General features: G+C 36.7%; 1 protein-coding gene across 1 annotated transcript in view; it reads left to right on the plus strand.

Moving 5' to 3' along the window:
• The window catches only part of ush2a (Usher syndrome 2A (autosomal recessive, mild)), a 427,426-nt gene that overhangs the window by 114,496 nt on the left and 297,209 nt on the right, over positions 1-15,721 (plus strand). The window contains exon 22 of the mRNA XM_088624763.1: positions 6,452-6,582. Coding sequence (XP_088480889.1) covers positions 6,452-6,582 — 131 coding nt within the window. The remainder of the gene's footprint in view (positions 1-6,451; positions 6,583-15,721) is intronic.

Raw genomic sequence — 15,721 nt, forward strand, 5'->3', positions numbered from 1 at the left:
TCTATCTCACCTGTTTCTGAAGATGTTGCAACATAATATACCTTGAAATAGGAAATGTTTGTGACCTCAGTGAAGAAACATTGTTGCACACATCCAAGAGAGATCATTTCATCCTCCAGATTTATTGACACGTGGGAGACATGTACTTCAACATATTACACAGCTCTAGCACTTATTTGTAGAGTGCTTTTATTATTAAGGTGTAGGCAATTTTAAAACATTAAGTATGGAAGAAATCAGATACAAGATATAAAATATTAATTGATGGTAACTGGAGTGTGACAGTTGCCGAAACTGTATTATCATGAGCTTGTTTGCATTGACTCACATTATTTCCTGTCTGGGATATTTCAATTTGATGGTAAGCAGAGGGTGACATGAACAGAAATGATATTAATCGGGCTTGACTGTATTTACATAATTATTAAATATGTTATATATCTGTTCACATTACAAGTTGATGTTCTGAAGAAAAAAATTGGGATAATTCCTTTCAATGCTCCAGTATTCTTTATTTCTTTCATATGTGGCTTTGGAGTACCAGAGAAATAATACTTTATTTATATAAAAAGAGCCAATTAATACATCTCTCTTCAGAAGTATGTGCTATTCAATTGCCTTTTGAAAAGCATGTATATAAATGGGTAACCTTTTCTGACCTTGCTATTTCAGAAAATGAATGGTCGTTTTTCCATAACTCTATTAACATTAAGCACTGCAATTTTCAGGTTTTCTTAAATAATGACAAATGGATAAATCTTTATAAATCAAGGTGTTAGTTGAGTTCATCTCTACCCTAATTGATCAATGGTACCAGTCAGTGCAAGTGCTTGTCCTTGGTCCTGGTGGTATTATAAATGGCTAGGAACTAATGAAAGTGGGGAGGAATAAGCCAGGAAAATTGTACCATCCTTATGAACTTTGCTCTGCAGATCCAATATTCCTTTTGCATATTCATTATTGTCCCATTAACTAAGGTCCTGTATCAGAGCGGTATTCTCTCCTAGAAGTAATAAATATTCAGAATACTAAAACTGAATATTCAGTGCAGGTTTCATGAAAGCTTTCAAATTGACTCTGTGGTCTGGCAGTTGTTGAAGGTGCTTGATTTAGTGAGTAAAGGGATGCTCAATAAAATTTGTACTGTACCATGTGACATTCATTTCAGAAGGAGTCTAAGTATTTGAATGTTACAAAATGAATAGTTCAAACATTGTAGAGGAGTGCTCTCCAAATGAAATGAAAGTGGCATTGCTATATTTCTATACACCAAAACCCAACAAGGGACTTTAAAACATTAGATTTAAAATTGAATCATGTTGGAATTAAAGTAAAGACCCCTTTTAAGATTCTCTGACAGAGCTGGTTCACTATTTTGCTTGTGGATTATGTGTTTTATGTCACAGTAGAGGAACAATGTCCATGAAGTTCTATTCCTCTTGCTTACTCAAGATGTTCAAACTGAAGCAAAGCTATAGAAATTAAATACATCAGATTGGATCAGATCGGATCACTTTATTGTACTGATACTGATACTGTACGGATACTGTACAATTGCTTGCATTAGGAATTTGTCTTTTTGCATACCCCAGCTTGCTCTCCATGAGACACACAGACAGAGAGAAGCCTGGGGTCAGAGCACAGGGTCAGGCATTTATACGGTGCCCCTGGAGTAGCTGGGGTTAAGGGCCTTACTCAGGGGCCCAATGGAGTAGGATTCCTCTGCCAGCCGCAGGATTTGAACTGGCAACCTTCAAACAGATCCTTAGCCACAGTGCCACCACTCCACCCTACATATGAATTTTCATTCAGTTTCATCCCCATATATAATAAGAAGGAAAAGAATAAACATATCTACACACCAAAAAAAAAACTGGCACTAGAGAACTGTATATGACTTTATGCTATTTGATATTGACATGTTTTTTGCAAAGATCAGGAAGTTGTATTCTTGTTTTTCTAGAACATGTTTCAGTTAACTTTGGAATACACAGCTTGATCTTGACACAGGAGTGTTAAAAACACTTTATGGCATTCTTTGGCCACTGTTTTCGTGCAAAATGTTATTTAAATGTAGACCTGGCAAACGAGAGCCTTGAATACAGAGAAACAATTTTCCTCTTCTGTATATTATTGCTATGGAAAAATGTTAAATGATACAAATTATTTTCCTTAATTAATTTGATTGATTGTCAAATGGGTTCAGCCAGCCGAAAGTAGAGAGAAACTTTGTACAGACATCATTAGTTTTTCCCCATTTAAAGATTAATCATGAAAAGCTCTGGCTCTTTAATTCTGTAATTTGTATATTTAATGGGGTGCTGCAGAATCTATGACAGTAATTAGCATTTCCTGAAAACTCATTAATACGCAACAACGTGATTAATGCAGCATTAATGCAAACATGACTGAAGTTATTCAGGTTATGTACTAAGCAGATTAGAGCCAAACTGTCCTGTTTGTTTTACTTATGGTGGTAATAATAGGTTTGTAGAAAAGAAATAAAGCATCAAATCCATCATATAGGCAAAACAAATAAGACAGTTAATAATCTTTGCCCTCCCCCCAACACACATGTTTTATTTTAGATTTGTGTATTTTATTAAAAAATATTTGACCTTATGAAGAGGCGATAGCAAAAATGTAAGAGAACATACTGTAAGTTTCGGCTAAAGAATGTAAGCATCTGTATTTTCAAAACAGAATGTTTTAATGCAAAGTGGTGTTAGTACTATTGTTAGTAGTTACGAAACAATAGCATTTGATAAATTATATATGAAGATTTTCTCTGTGCTTATAGTGAAAATAAGCTAAAATATTATTTTCATACGGAAAATAAAGTGGAAAGCTGATTTGATTTCCTTATTTAATAATTTAAAAAACTAACATTTTAATTAATCTATTATTAATTAAAACTTATATAAAACTGCTAAAGAAAGAATTCAGTGTTTTTGTTTTTTATACATTAGACACAACAGTTTCTGAAAATCTTTTTATAAAGCACATACATGTCCACACTTATCAAGTGTTAATACTTAACTGTAAATGTCTTTAGGCTTCACACTTCTAAGCTTGCTGCTGAGGTTGCATTCTCAAAGATGATGGCTTTGAAGCAAGAAGTCAAATTATTTTAGCAAAAACATTTTTGTTGTTCTGTTTTGTTTGTTCTTGAAAATAGCTATGTAATTAAATGAACTTAAATATAAAAAACGTTCAAATCCAAAGACAAGGAACACAAGGAACACCTTTTAACAAAGTTTGTTTTTTCACTTGGATGGTAACAAGCAACTGTTTTTTACATCTATCCATCATGGATATTTGAACAATTTATCATACAGTATTTATTTATCCCTAAACATTTAAAAAAGACAGCATGTGTATTATACCAATTTGAAAAAGACACTATGTGCAGCTCCTACACTTCAATTTCTATGGTTCCTAACAGTTTTCAGCAAAGCAAGAATGGTATTATTATCCACATTTGTTTAACAATATATATGTTTTATTGGTTATACTGTATATTTATATACAGTGTAATTCTAAAACCTTTCATGAGACCCATTATTTTAATGTGTATTTTAAACCTGTGTGGATTTATATTATATGCAACCTGCACCTTTTTATATGAAAAGTACAAAACTAATACTGTGTATAAGCATGGGTACACCCATGAAATTCAGATTTAAAATTTCAAAACCATAAGGTGGTATTTAAAAGGTTGGTCTGCTAAGGAACCAAACAAACACCAGATATTAGTGACAGCACTCTATTCTGATGTATGAAATACATTTCCTCAGTCAACCCATTTTATCTATAGTTTCCATAATTTTGGCTGAATCAATTTCTCTTCAATGTCTTCAATTTTTATATTGATTTACATAATGTAGTGGTTTACAGTCTGCCATAGTATTCTTGAGATTTTATTACCATTTCACACAATAATTAAAGCGAATTATTTTTGATTTAAATACATTAAATCAGAAATAAAAGTTTAATTTTATATATACTTAAATGTTTTTTTCCTCAAGAAGAAACGTAACTGAAGTACTATCTTCCCTAAAAATGCTATTGTAGTATGTGTGTTGTTCACATTGCAAAATACAATCATATGCATTTGCCATAGAGAAAATAAATGCATGCATACAGTAATCCAGTGTATTTTTACTTTTAAAAATTAGTTCAAAATTGTAATGCTAAAGCATATTTACTGTTCTTCTATGTTTTTGCTTTAGCTATTGTAACAAACTATGGGCAAACATTCATAGTTTTCAGTTCTTTTATTTTTTTCAGTACTCAGATTTATCATAAAAGTTCTGGTGGAAAAATAAATAAAATAGTATATTATTTTTCTGTACTAAAGAACATCATTGTAGTATTCTAATAAACATATTGTTTTTTTTTTATTTTGCACCATAACATTAAAGAAGGGTGCTGCAGTGATGCAGTGATAAGCATTACTGCTTCGCAGAGCTGGGGCCTTTCGGGGTTCATGTAATGAGTATGTGCATGTTTGTATCTGTGAGTGTCCTGATTCCTGTGCAGAGAGTATGGACTCTTGACAGTCTGGATGGACTGGGATCCCATCCAGAGTGTATCCTGATTGGTGCCCATTGCTTGCCAGGATAGGCTCCATCTCCACTGTGAAGCTGTAATTCAGTGGTTCTCAAACTTTTTGGACCAAGTACCACCCCTAATCCAACCAAAGCATCTAAGTACCACCTACAAGTCATCATCTCATAGGAACCCCAGAAATTCTCAATGACCAACATGAGCGCGCGTGCACAAACACTCACACATACATATAATAAATATTATAATAATAACATTTATTTGATATAGCGCCTTTAAAGGTGGCTTTTCAAAGTGTTTTACAGAAAAAAAAACATGAACAACAACTAATAAAAAAGCACCATTTCAGTGAGAGGGGTGAGCCTGTTTAGTTGAGCAAAGCAGATGTGAATTAATTTTTCGAGCCTTGATACAATTCACAACAGAGTCTAACAGATATTAAATCGTCAGGCATTTTCTTGACGGCAAAGGTCTCGCGGTGGATGTTGTAATGCGTACATTAATTTCTGGAGCAACCTCTGTAATTCGTGCAACTACACCGTTATGTCGGCTTGTCATTGCTCTAGCACCGTCTGTACAAACTCAGACGCATTTTATCCAGTCGAGGCCATTCTCTTCGATAAATTCATTCAGAAGCTGAAATATGTGCTCTCCTGTAGTTCCTGTTGGTAGCGGTTTACAGAACAGAAAGTCTTCATGGGACATGCCCTCAAACTAACGTAAACGAGCAAATTGGCCAAATCGACTATAGACTCATCTAATTGCAGTGAAAAACATCTGCTCATCTTAACGCGCCCTATCAGTGTACTTTTGATATAATCCTTCATTTCAATAATTCTATGAATGACTGTGTCTTTCAGGGGGAGGGGGGCAGCAGGTCGAGCTGTTTAGCAGCTTTTTCTCTACACATAATACGTGTCAGCTCTTTTGCCAACGGTAAATAAGGTTCTTCAAAAATAGTGTAGCTTACCTGCTTTAGCAATCCGCAAGCTTGCATTTTTCCGCGTTTCCGTTTTTATTTCCGTATTTATTTAAAGTTTTTATTTCATGCGCATGGGAGCGAAACACAGAGACGCTCGGTGTATCATTCTCAAATTAGAACAGTTCTTAAATATTTTTCTGTTATCACGCTTTCGTGTGCTCACAAGATTACCTGCGTTCGTAGCACGTATTTCTATGCATTCCTGTGTTTACAACGTTGGCATTGTTCCAAAATCACGCACATTCTCCTTTCTCCCTATTTGCTGGAGATACAGTAGCTTTTTTTAAATACAATTGGTCACGTGCATCCGTAGCACGCATTCCTATAGAGTGGTATAGAATTACAGAGTATCTCTTGTGTCCACTGAAGTATTAGCGCGCACTGTATCGTAGTACGTAGGCTGCGTATTCGCCACGTATTAAAATACAAAATATGAAAACACGTCCCAATTTTTCAGCGCACACGACACAGTTCCAGGGTCATTTGGCATACCACTTGGCGGCACTCCACGTACCACTGCCGGTACGCGTACCACAGTTTGAGAACCACTGCTGTAATTGATAAAGCAGTTGGAAAATGGATGGATCGAACATTAAAGATTTTAACAAAAAATCATTGTTCTGGCATATCACTGTGTCACTTGTAAACTTAGAGCACATACTACAGTTTATACTGTATGGAGCACTAAACACAGGTAAGGAAAAACACAAGTCTGTTTTTTACATTTTATATGTTAACCTTTGTTCTTTCAAAGTGCATCTTTCAGTGCACCTAAAATTTGTGATACTGTTTTAATATGCCCTGTGGTAAAATTTTTGTATTGTGCATGTTGTTTTTAACCACAATCTACGTGTTCTAATTTCTAAAAGCAAAATGTAACTGTCTGTCTTCAAATCTCAGGCATTAAGCTGAGCTTCAGAACGAGAGCAGAAGATGGGCTGATTCTATTGGCTATATCTCCTGGTGAACAAGAAGAGTATGTAGTCTTGCAAATGCGCAGAGGACGCCCTTTCTTTCTTTTTGATCCCCAGGTAAGAAAAAACAATACAAGCCCTTCCTTCAATAATTAGTGATCTGTAACAAATTTAAAAAGTAAAGAGAAATAGTGTTGTACACACTTAGCATAGAAGATTTATGTTTCTTGTTTTTTAAACAATCCCTCTGTCTTAATTAAGAAATAAGTATTTAACACCTTTTAGATACAGAACTTTAAATCATTACAATTTTACACAGCAATTAGAATGAAACTAAATGGATATGTTATACCAATAAAGTATTTGTCAGCAGATTTCTTTTTCACAATGTGTGGCAAAAAAGGGCTGTGAACAATTGCTATGTACAATGTCGTATCAAATTAAGGTCTGGATAAAGGCAGATGACAAATGAATAGTAAGTTTCAACTCTATTTTCAAGTTCACAGCTTGAAAATGAATGCGATGTACTATACATGCTTAATAATCTTCCAACAATATGAACAATGAAAGGGAAGACTCCAGGCCCATTATTATATCAGTTGTAAAAATATGTGTGGATGTAATGCTGTGCAAAATACCGAAACAGGTATAGCTATTTATTTGGGTAAAACACAAAAATACTTTGGCATATACATATGTTATGGACAGTTGCCGAATCTGGGCAGTTGCTGTAATGGCGAAGTGCCCAGATGCCTGGGGCAAATGCCAAATTAGCTTAGAATTTTAAGCAATTTCGGCATCTGCCCAGGCAGTTGGTCAACTGCCTATAGCCACCTGGCCAGATGATGAGGAAGAAAGACTTTTAAAAGATACAGTAACAGTAGGTAGTGCAAGGGAAAAAATCTGGAATAAAATGTTTTATTTTATTTTTATTTTAATCATGCCATATAAATCTCAGGGAAGAGATTCAGATCTTTTATTAGTTACAAAAATCATGGTTTTGCATCAGCAGTGATGAATTATATTTATAATGTAATATATATAGAAATATATAATTTGTAATGTATATATAATGTAAATGACCTATCCAGAGTTGTTCTAACTACCTCTCAGTTTTCTGCATAGTTTCAGAGTCAATTTCAAAGTCACAATTCTAACAAATCCTGCAGAAATTGTCAAGACACCAAACTTTATCTTCTACTTGCAGTTGCTTACAATCTGATTCACAGTTCTCCTGAAATAAAACTTTATCTTCAAAAAGAAAGGTCCACATTTTAGAAAGCACATAACATAGTATGCTGTCAGAAATGCACCATTAGCCTACAGATTGAGTGCTTGATAAAAGACACATAAAGCACTGTTTCTTACCCTGAAAATGTTTCCACACTGTACTGCTAGAAACAGTACAATAATTGCATACATTGCAATAATAAAGTTGACAAATTTTGAAAGTTACAGTACTTTAGCGTTAATAGTTATTAATAGTTATATAAATTAATTATTTAAATAAATAAAATTAATAGTTGAATTTAATAGCCAACTACCATCTACAGTACAAAACAATTTTTGCAGAAATAAACTTTATTACAGCTCTACATGCAAGGTTACTTTATTACATATGGTATACTTGAGCTTCTGTGAGCCATTTGAGGTGTGAAAACACTCTCTGGACTCCAAACTCCTTTTGCATTTACATCTATTTACAACAGTTCACATTGATGAGAGTTAATTTACCCCCTGTTGTGTCCATTGGCCCCTGCCTGGCTCTTAAACCATGAGTATCTGAGCATTTACAGGAGCTATTTCATGCAAAGTCTTACAGTATATCCTTAGCCTTTGTGAAAGGCCCATAGTCTATTCCATCTCTCCTTCGCAGTAAGGAAAACCCCACTTGGAATTGTCACTCTTCATTCACCCTTTCAGGTTCACAAGGATTTTCCCCCTCCAACTTGTTGGCTCCCCACTCCTTACTAAGTAGAATACTGAATTCCTTGCATTCCAAAGCTCCTTCTTTCGCTTCAGACACCAAAAAAGGTACGGTGTCCTTTTATCTAATTTGGTCTGTGCCACCTCCAGCATTATGCTCTGATAGGTTAACACTGTTTACCCTCCCAGAAGCGTGACTGTTGGGTCCAGTCTCTCCCACACTGTTTTGGCAAACGTGCTGAAAACATTCACCTCCTGTGCTGTGAGTCCTGTGTGCAGTGTAGGGTTCTGGTTAAACAATGTGTGTAAACACCCTGTCTCAGAGAGCCTTTTGTGGACTCCCAAACAATTGAGGTCCAATTCCTTTGGCTGCATCCTTTCCCAGATTTCTCTGGAAACCTTCAGCTTCTCTTTGGCAACTAGTTCCTCTCTCACTTTCTTGTCCTGTGGTTATTGCAGAGCTGTGCTCATTGGCTGGCCTGGTGTTTCTGGTTCCACTTGATAGCCTGAGTGCATGGTCCTAGTTGTTCCTTTCCCTTTATACTCCCTCATCAGTATTGAGAAAGTACTGGACCTTGAGCATGACCGGGTTCTGTAGTGCCTGCAGTGGTAGAGATTGCAGAAGAAGATACAATCCAGCTTCAGAGGGAAGTGGGGTACATCTCTCCCTCCACTCTCCACTGTCTGACACATCAGATTTCTGGGCATCTGTACCTCCTGCCCCCATACGAAGTTGAACACCATTTCCTGCAGCCAGCGCTTGTTTGAGTCTGGTTGGCAGTCGGTACTCCATGGCCATGTACACTAAAGTTGAGAGGATGTCTGCTATCAACTCTGGCGCCTGAGAGAGGTAGAGAGTGTGTTTTCCACAGACCAATCTTTGATCTTACCTAAGCCATTTTCCCCAACCAGTTTATGGTCTTGCAGTCTTGTCCATGAAACAAAACCCCCAGTATCTTGAATCGTCTGTACAGAGCTTTAGAGCTTCTCCAGCGGTGTTCCTGTTTTTTAGGGATCCAAACTATTTCACTTTGAACTTCTGCCTGTTGAGTGTGGAGCCCAGGGCCGAGGAGTATCAGTCCACGATCTATAGGACTCACTGTAGGCTCCTGTCCAAAAGTAGGAACAGTGTTGTGTCACCCGCATACTGAAAGATTTTCAGGCCATATCCTCCTCCCCCTGGCATTAGTAGTTCCTTGGTGTTGGGGTCGCGCCTCACAGTCTTTGGAAGCTGCTGTTGTAAAGACAAGAAAAAGAACATATACTTTATTGAAATGTAATTAACATGGGATTATCTAAAGTGTCCCTGTGTGCATTTGTCTGTACAGTATGTGCACAGTGACAAGACAGACATACTGTCTGGGGTGTAGTCCATTGTGCTCCCAGGACAGGTATTTAATAGCTAAGTGATTACAGTTTTTTCATCTGACCATTTCTTTAAGAAAGCAAAGATATCAGCTGAAACATAGTGTAACGAACAGTTCTTTCCAGACCCTATGCGAACGACATGATCCAGGGAAAAGTGAAGAAAAGACCGGGAAAAAGTCATGCAGGATATGGGAATGAAAACAGGAGGGTGTGTCCATGGAGTGCTGGTGGTCGGGGAAGGTGTGGCCAAAGCAAACAATCCACAGACAGAGCAAAAGTCCAAAACCAGGCGATCCTTCCAGGAATGACAATTAAAAACCAGCGCTGGGTCGGGACCGGCAGGGGAAACGGGAACGGGAACAGAAACTAAAAGCATAACAGAGCCAGGCACATCCAGGTCCTGGGCTGGCATGATGTGGAAACCAATGCAGAGCCCGGATTAACGTCAGCGTCTGGCTTTTAAGGGGGGCTGGAACAAGGGGCAGGTGCACAAAATCAGGTCCAAAGTGAAAGAGCTGGAGCACCTTTAAGGGGGAGGGACTACAATTGTGACAGTACGCCCCTCCTTCTCAGGGCGGCTCCGAAGCCCTGAGAAAAAAAAAGGAAAGAACAAAACCAGATGGAGTCCGGGCTGCCAGAGTGATGTCCGTGGGGTCCAGGTTTAGGCTCTGCATTCTGTAATGAACAGTTCTTTCCGGATGCGATGTGGACGACACGATCCAGGGAAAAGTGAAGAAAACACGGGGGGAAAAGTCATGCACGATACGGGAATGAAAACAGGGGGGCGTGTCCATGGAGTGTTGGTGGTCGGGGAAGGTGTGGCCAAGGCGAACAATCCGGGGCTGAGTCAAAAGCGGAATCCAAAGACAGAGCAAAAGTCCAAAGCCAGGCAATCCATCCGGGAATGACGATTAAAAACCAGAGCCGGGTCGGGACCGGCAGGGGAAACAGGAACAGGTACAAAAACTAAAAGCATAATGGAGCCAGGCGCATCCAGGTCCTGGGCTTGCATGATGCGGAAACCAATGCAGAGCCCATATTAACGTCAGCGTCTGGCTTTTAAGGGGGGCTGGAACAAGGGGCAGGTGCACAAAATTAGGTCTGAAGTGAATGAGCTGGAGCACCCTTAAGGGGGAGGGACTACAATCGTGACACATAGTTTATTCCAGACTCAACACATTTTTTTGTAAAGTGTCTCCAGTTCCTTCAGAAAAACTATGTAACCCATCAATATAATGCATCAGACACATTTTCTAAAAGAAGTATATACAAATGTTTACAATTATTTCATACTGTATATATTCACCCTTTCACAAGGGTGTAAATGATAAATAAGAATAAATAAACTACATAACTATAAAAACAGTATTGTTACCTTTCTGATTTTTAAATATAATAATTAATTAGTCAACATGTGGCTGGACGTAAGCCTATATCACCATCTTGAGGCTGAGAGACTGAGTTACTGGTTAAGAACACAAGTACAGTATGAAAGAAGTTCGGCCTTGATTCCAAAATCGGAAGGCAAGTAGACTTCTATAATGACAAAACTAACTGTGAAGTAAATGTGCTCATATCAGTATCCACAGGACCACCAACTATTTCCCTAGCATACCAAATTTGGCTGTTTTAGTGCTTTACAAACACATTTCATTAGGCCAGCTGAATAATTAAAACTAAAAGCGGTGTCATGGCCAATTAATGTCCCCTGGTAGCATGCCCATTAGTTTTCCCATTAGTGAATTCAACAATACTAATGGGATTTCTACCATGGGATGCTAATTGGGCGTGACATAGGAAACTGGTGTGCTTCCCCACACACCCTTTTCTAATGATGAAATTAATGAGCATTTCATTTAATGCTGTCTCATGAAAAAGTGTTTAGTTACTGCTGAAATTGTCACAAAGATGGAGAATTCCAACTGGTCTCCTTATTGGTGAATTCAATAAACACCTTATGTAAAGCCTTTCTACCACTGCACGTGTTGGAAAATAAGAACACAAAAGGTAAAGGCCATCCTTTAATCTCACCATCTTCAAATGCAGCCTTTTAAAGCACAAGGACACAATGTACTGTATATATTTGCATTATGTCTTTGTAAGTGTCAAATAATTTTTTACCTTTAAAAGCCCTGAAAGTTATTTTTTCAATCCTATCAAAACAGTATAGAACATTTAATTTCCTCTTAAGATTGCATAAAATGGCCTTAAAAAGGAGAGCGATATGTTCCACATGCTATCTACAGTATTTACAGTAACTACTTCAAATGGGCAAGAATGTTTTCTTCAGAACCTTACTCTAAAAAGTTTCATAAATATATTTTTCTGTTTTATCTAGATATTGTTATTTCTTTAAACTCTACTAAAATTACAGGACTTTGGGGGAATATTTAGAAAAATGGTCTTTGACTTTCATCATACGTTATGTACTATATCAAACCAACTTGGTACTTTGCATTGTGGGATTTGTATTTACCATTGATTTTGGAGACTATATATTTGTTTAAAATATATTATATACAGTATATATGTATACTGTATATTTAAAGGAACTACAAGGTTATATAAACAAAAGTAAATACCTTTCCTTTTTTAAATGGAATCATTGGTTAATAATCTCCACAACTCATCTTGTTGATTATTTGAAATTGCATTATTAGATTGTCTTTGTTTATGTTGTTATTACTATCTGTCAGTTAGCTACTGCAAAGCACCTCAATGTTTTTAACAAATGGGGAGTGTATTTTTGTACTTACGGCTCTTACTACAATATGCAGAAATTGGCAAGGTATAATAGTGACATGTGTAGTTTGCATTATATGCCACAGAAAAATCTGAAACATAAGCACAACATACAGATCCAGCCATTCAAAATGTGCGGAGTACGCTGCGTTAAAACATGGTACAGTAGGTGTGGCGCATCTAACCGCATTATACCGCATTTTAAATGAATTATGATAATAGTATCCGGAATCACCTTGTAAAACCGCCAAGTGGAGCTAATAAAGCTTAACGTCTCATGTACAGCATTTGAGCTGTTGCCAGAAAATGGTTTCGAATCCCAGTCACTGCAGAGGGACAATCTTTTTCCAATTAAGAATTTAAGTTGTATATTCTTTAGTCTTTTAATAATTTTAAACTGTGTATGACAGCATGTTAATCATTAAACATTAAAAAGTCTGTATTTTTTATAAAAACAAGATTGCTCATTTGGACAAAAGTACACAACTTTCCACCTTCATCATAAATAATTTAATTTATCATAAATATTTTACGCATAAAAGTCTTTAACTTGGTAGCTTAGTGGGTTCTGGTTTTAACGTGCTTGTTCTAACATTATTAAGCTTATATTGTGTACTTCATAAAAAGTTATAATGTTTTATCCTTTTCTAAGAATACATAGTAAGAACACCGCTTGCTGTTATTGTGAAAAGATAAATGTTGTAGTGATTTAACATCACTTGATAGTTATATGAATATGGAATCGTGTAACTAAGCAGCTAAAATATCACAGGTGGACATTTCAGAAACATTTTGACAATTTTTTAAAAACATTTATTGTCCTTGTAGTGGTAATGGACAAAGCACTACACCCAATGGTTCAAAGCACGTTCAGGGTATTCCTTTCAGTTTGTTTCTTAAATAATGAATACATATAAATAGTCCACTATTATAGCTTGTAGTTGGCTCTGGCGTGAATTTGTGTATCTGGATAAATTAAGTGATGGTATTGTGATTAAGGATGTCTTCAAGAAATTCTTAAAGTTAAACAAAAGATGGAAGTAGGGTTTTTTTTACAATTGGCACTCCAAGATTCTGACTGATTTAATTCCCCTCATTTAACTGAAACGGATAACATTAAACGGATAAAGAAATCATGCAGTAGTTATATGTATTAGAAGGCGCTCTGTTTTATTAACAGACACTCTCCCTCAAACCTGTGTTGTACAGTAATATAGTCGTGGGTAATGTCATCCCCATTAAACAATGTGCTTATCGCACAAATCCTGCTAAACTTAAAATTAGACACAAGATTAGACAATGTTGTGAGGCTCTGGCGGAATTTCTCTGTAAACTGAAGAGTTAAAGTGGCGTTGTGTATCACCTCTTTTTACACTGGTAAGAACATTCCAATGTTAATGCGACACGGAACATATTATTAATAACGTTTTAAATGTGAAGCTGTTAACTCTACTTCACACCTGCATGTCAAGATCACGGTTTAAAAAAAAAACATCAAACCTTTGATTGGATGAGAACGTCATGATTGTTTTGCACGGATGTGAAACGTGACAATTTGTTACAGTTAACATCAGGAGAAAAAAACGTTAATTTTGTAATTATTTGTGACTGCTGCAGTGGCTTGCAATGCCTGGATAGTTAACACTTCCCAAGTGCTTTGTCAGTCTGTCCGTGAGGGGAAGAGGGGAAAGGGAGAAAGGGAGGGATGGTGCTCTCCTTGACAGCTGACACTCCTCCATACTCTGAAGTGAAAAATTAATAAAAATGCCAATGTAAACGTATATTTACAATTTGTTGAAAATAAAAATGTAAAGTTCTCTAAAGCTTTCTCAGTCAAGTATGAGAATTCACAAAGGGAGCTGTGTAAGCATGCGTAGGCAGCAAAAGATCAGCTAAAGAGGGAAGAAAACGCTTTCAGAGAAAACAATGTTTTAGGTGTGAAGAATACAGATCCCTAATTCAGTTGCAGCCTAAACCTTTCCCCACACACCCTGCCCCCACTGCGATTGGAATATACACAAACAATGCACTGAAAGCTTTACAGTAGATGATCAGGTGTTTCGGAGACATAGGAATAGTACATAATTCTGGCTTTATGAACTCACACCTGGGATTTGATAAATTCAAAATGTTTTTTTTTAAAACTGCACCAGGTACTACATCTTGTTTATATTAAAGTTATATCACTGGGCAGTGGTGGACGGTGTACTGTTTTGTCAGTAACCTGCTAATCTGCTTAATACCTGTAGAAAACATGATTTTATTTCTGTACGGAATGCGTGTTGCGTTTACAAAATTAAAATGTTTCAAATGTTTAAGAAGTAAAAAGAACTTACAGCTTACACAAAGACTCAAACTAGAATATGGAAAACAAGTATTAAGAAAAAAACAGGACATTTGATTGCTGGCTGCCTTATATTTATTTTTAAAAATGAAATAAAAAATAAGATACAATGATGTGTTCCTGCCTAACTCAAACATTGCGTTTCTTTAAAAGCTGTAAAAAATGTTTTAGATAGCAGAAAATCACCTTGATCTTACAAGCGGATCTGTTAAGCAGAGTTTGTGTTAACACAACACAACTTTGTCTGTCAATGAAAAAAATGACCGCGGGCACTTTTCCTTCCCCCCTATATTCTCATCTAAGAGTAGAATAGGCAAACCTTCCAGTGAAAGACAGGTTCCTTTCGCCCAAGACTAGCAGGAAACAGTTGAAACTCACCACACCAAGACTGTTAACTGGATCAACCTTTTCCAATAGCCTTGCAAATGCGCTCACACTGTAGGATATGCACTCAATGTGCCACAGGTGTCACATTTACTGTACATGTCAAATCAGTTGCTTTCTGTTGCAATATTTTTTCTCCATAGCCAGCGCTTTATCATTTATACAGTATGACTATTCCAGAGACATTGTCGATAACTATGTAGGGAGAGCATGTATATTCCAAAACACTCTATGGCAGCAGAAGTTAGCAATTACCTGCTCGAAAATGAATGTGTTCCCAAAAACATATACTGTACAATTATCACAACATTTGCAAACTTTCCCGATACATAACCACGTTATGTACTCTACGTTGTTCTATTTTGTCTGTCAGTGAAAAAAATTACCGTGGGCACTTTTCCTTCCCCTCAGGTTGTTTAAAAACAAAATCGCTTTTGACAAGAACCTCCATCTATCACTCTCTCACAATTCATTATGCATGAATGAGTCAAA

Source organism: Lepisosteus platostomus, chromosome 3 (genome assembly GCF_059453375.1).
Source record: "Lepisosteus platostomus isolate fLepPlt1 chromosome 3, fLepPlt1.hap1, whole genome shotgun sequence".
In the NCBI taxonomy this organism is placed as follows: domain Eukaryota; kingdom Metazoa; phylum Chordata; class Actinopteri; order Semionotiformes; family Lepisosteidae; genus Lepisosteus; species Lepisosteus platostomus.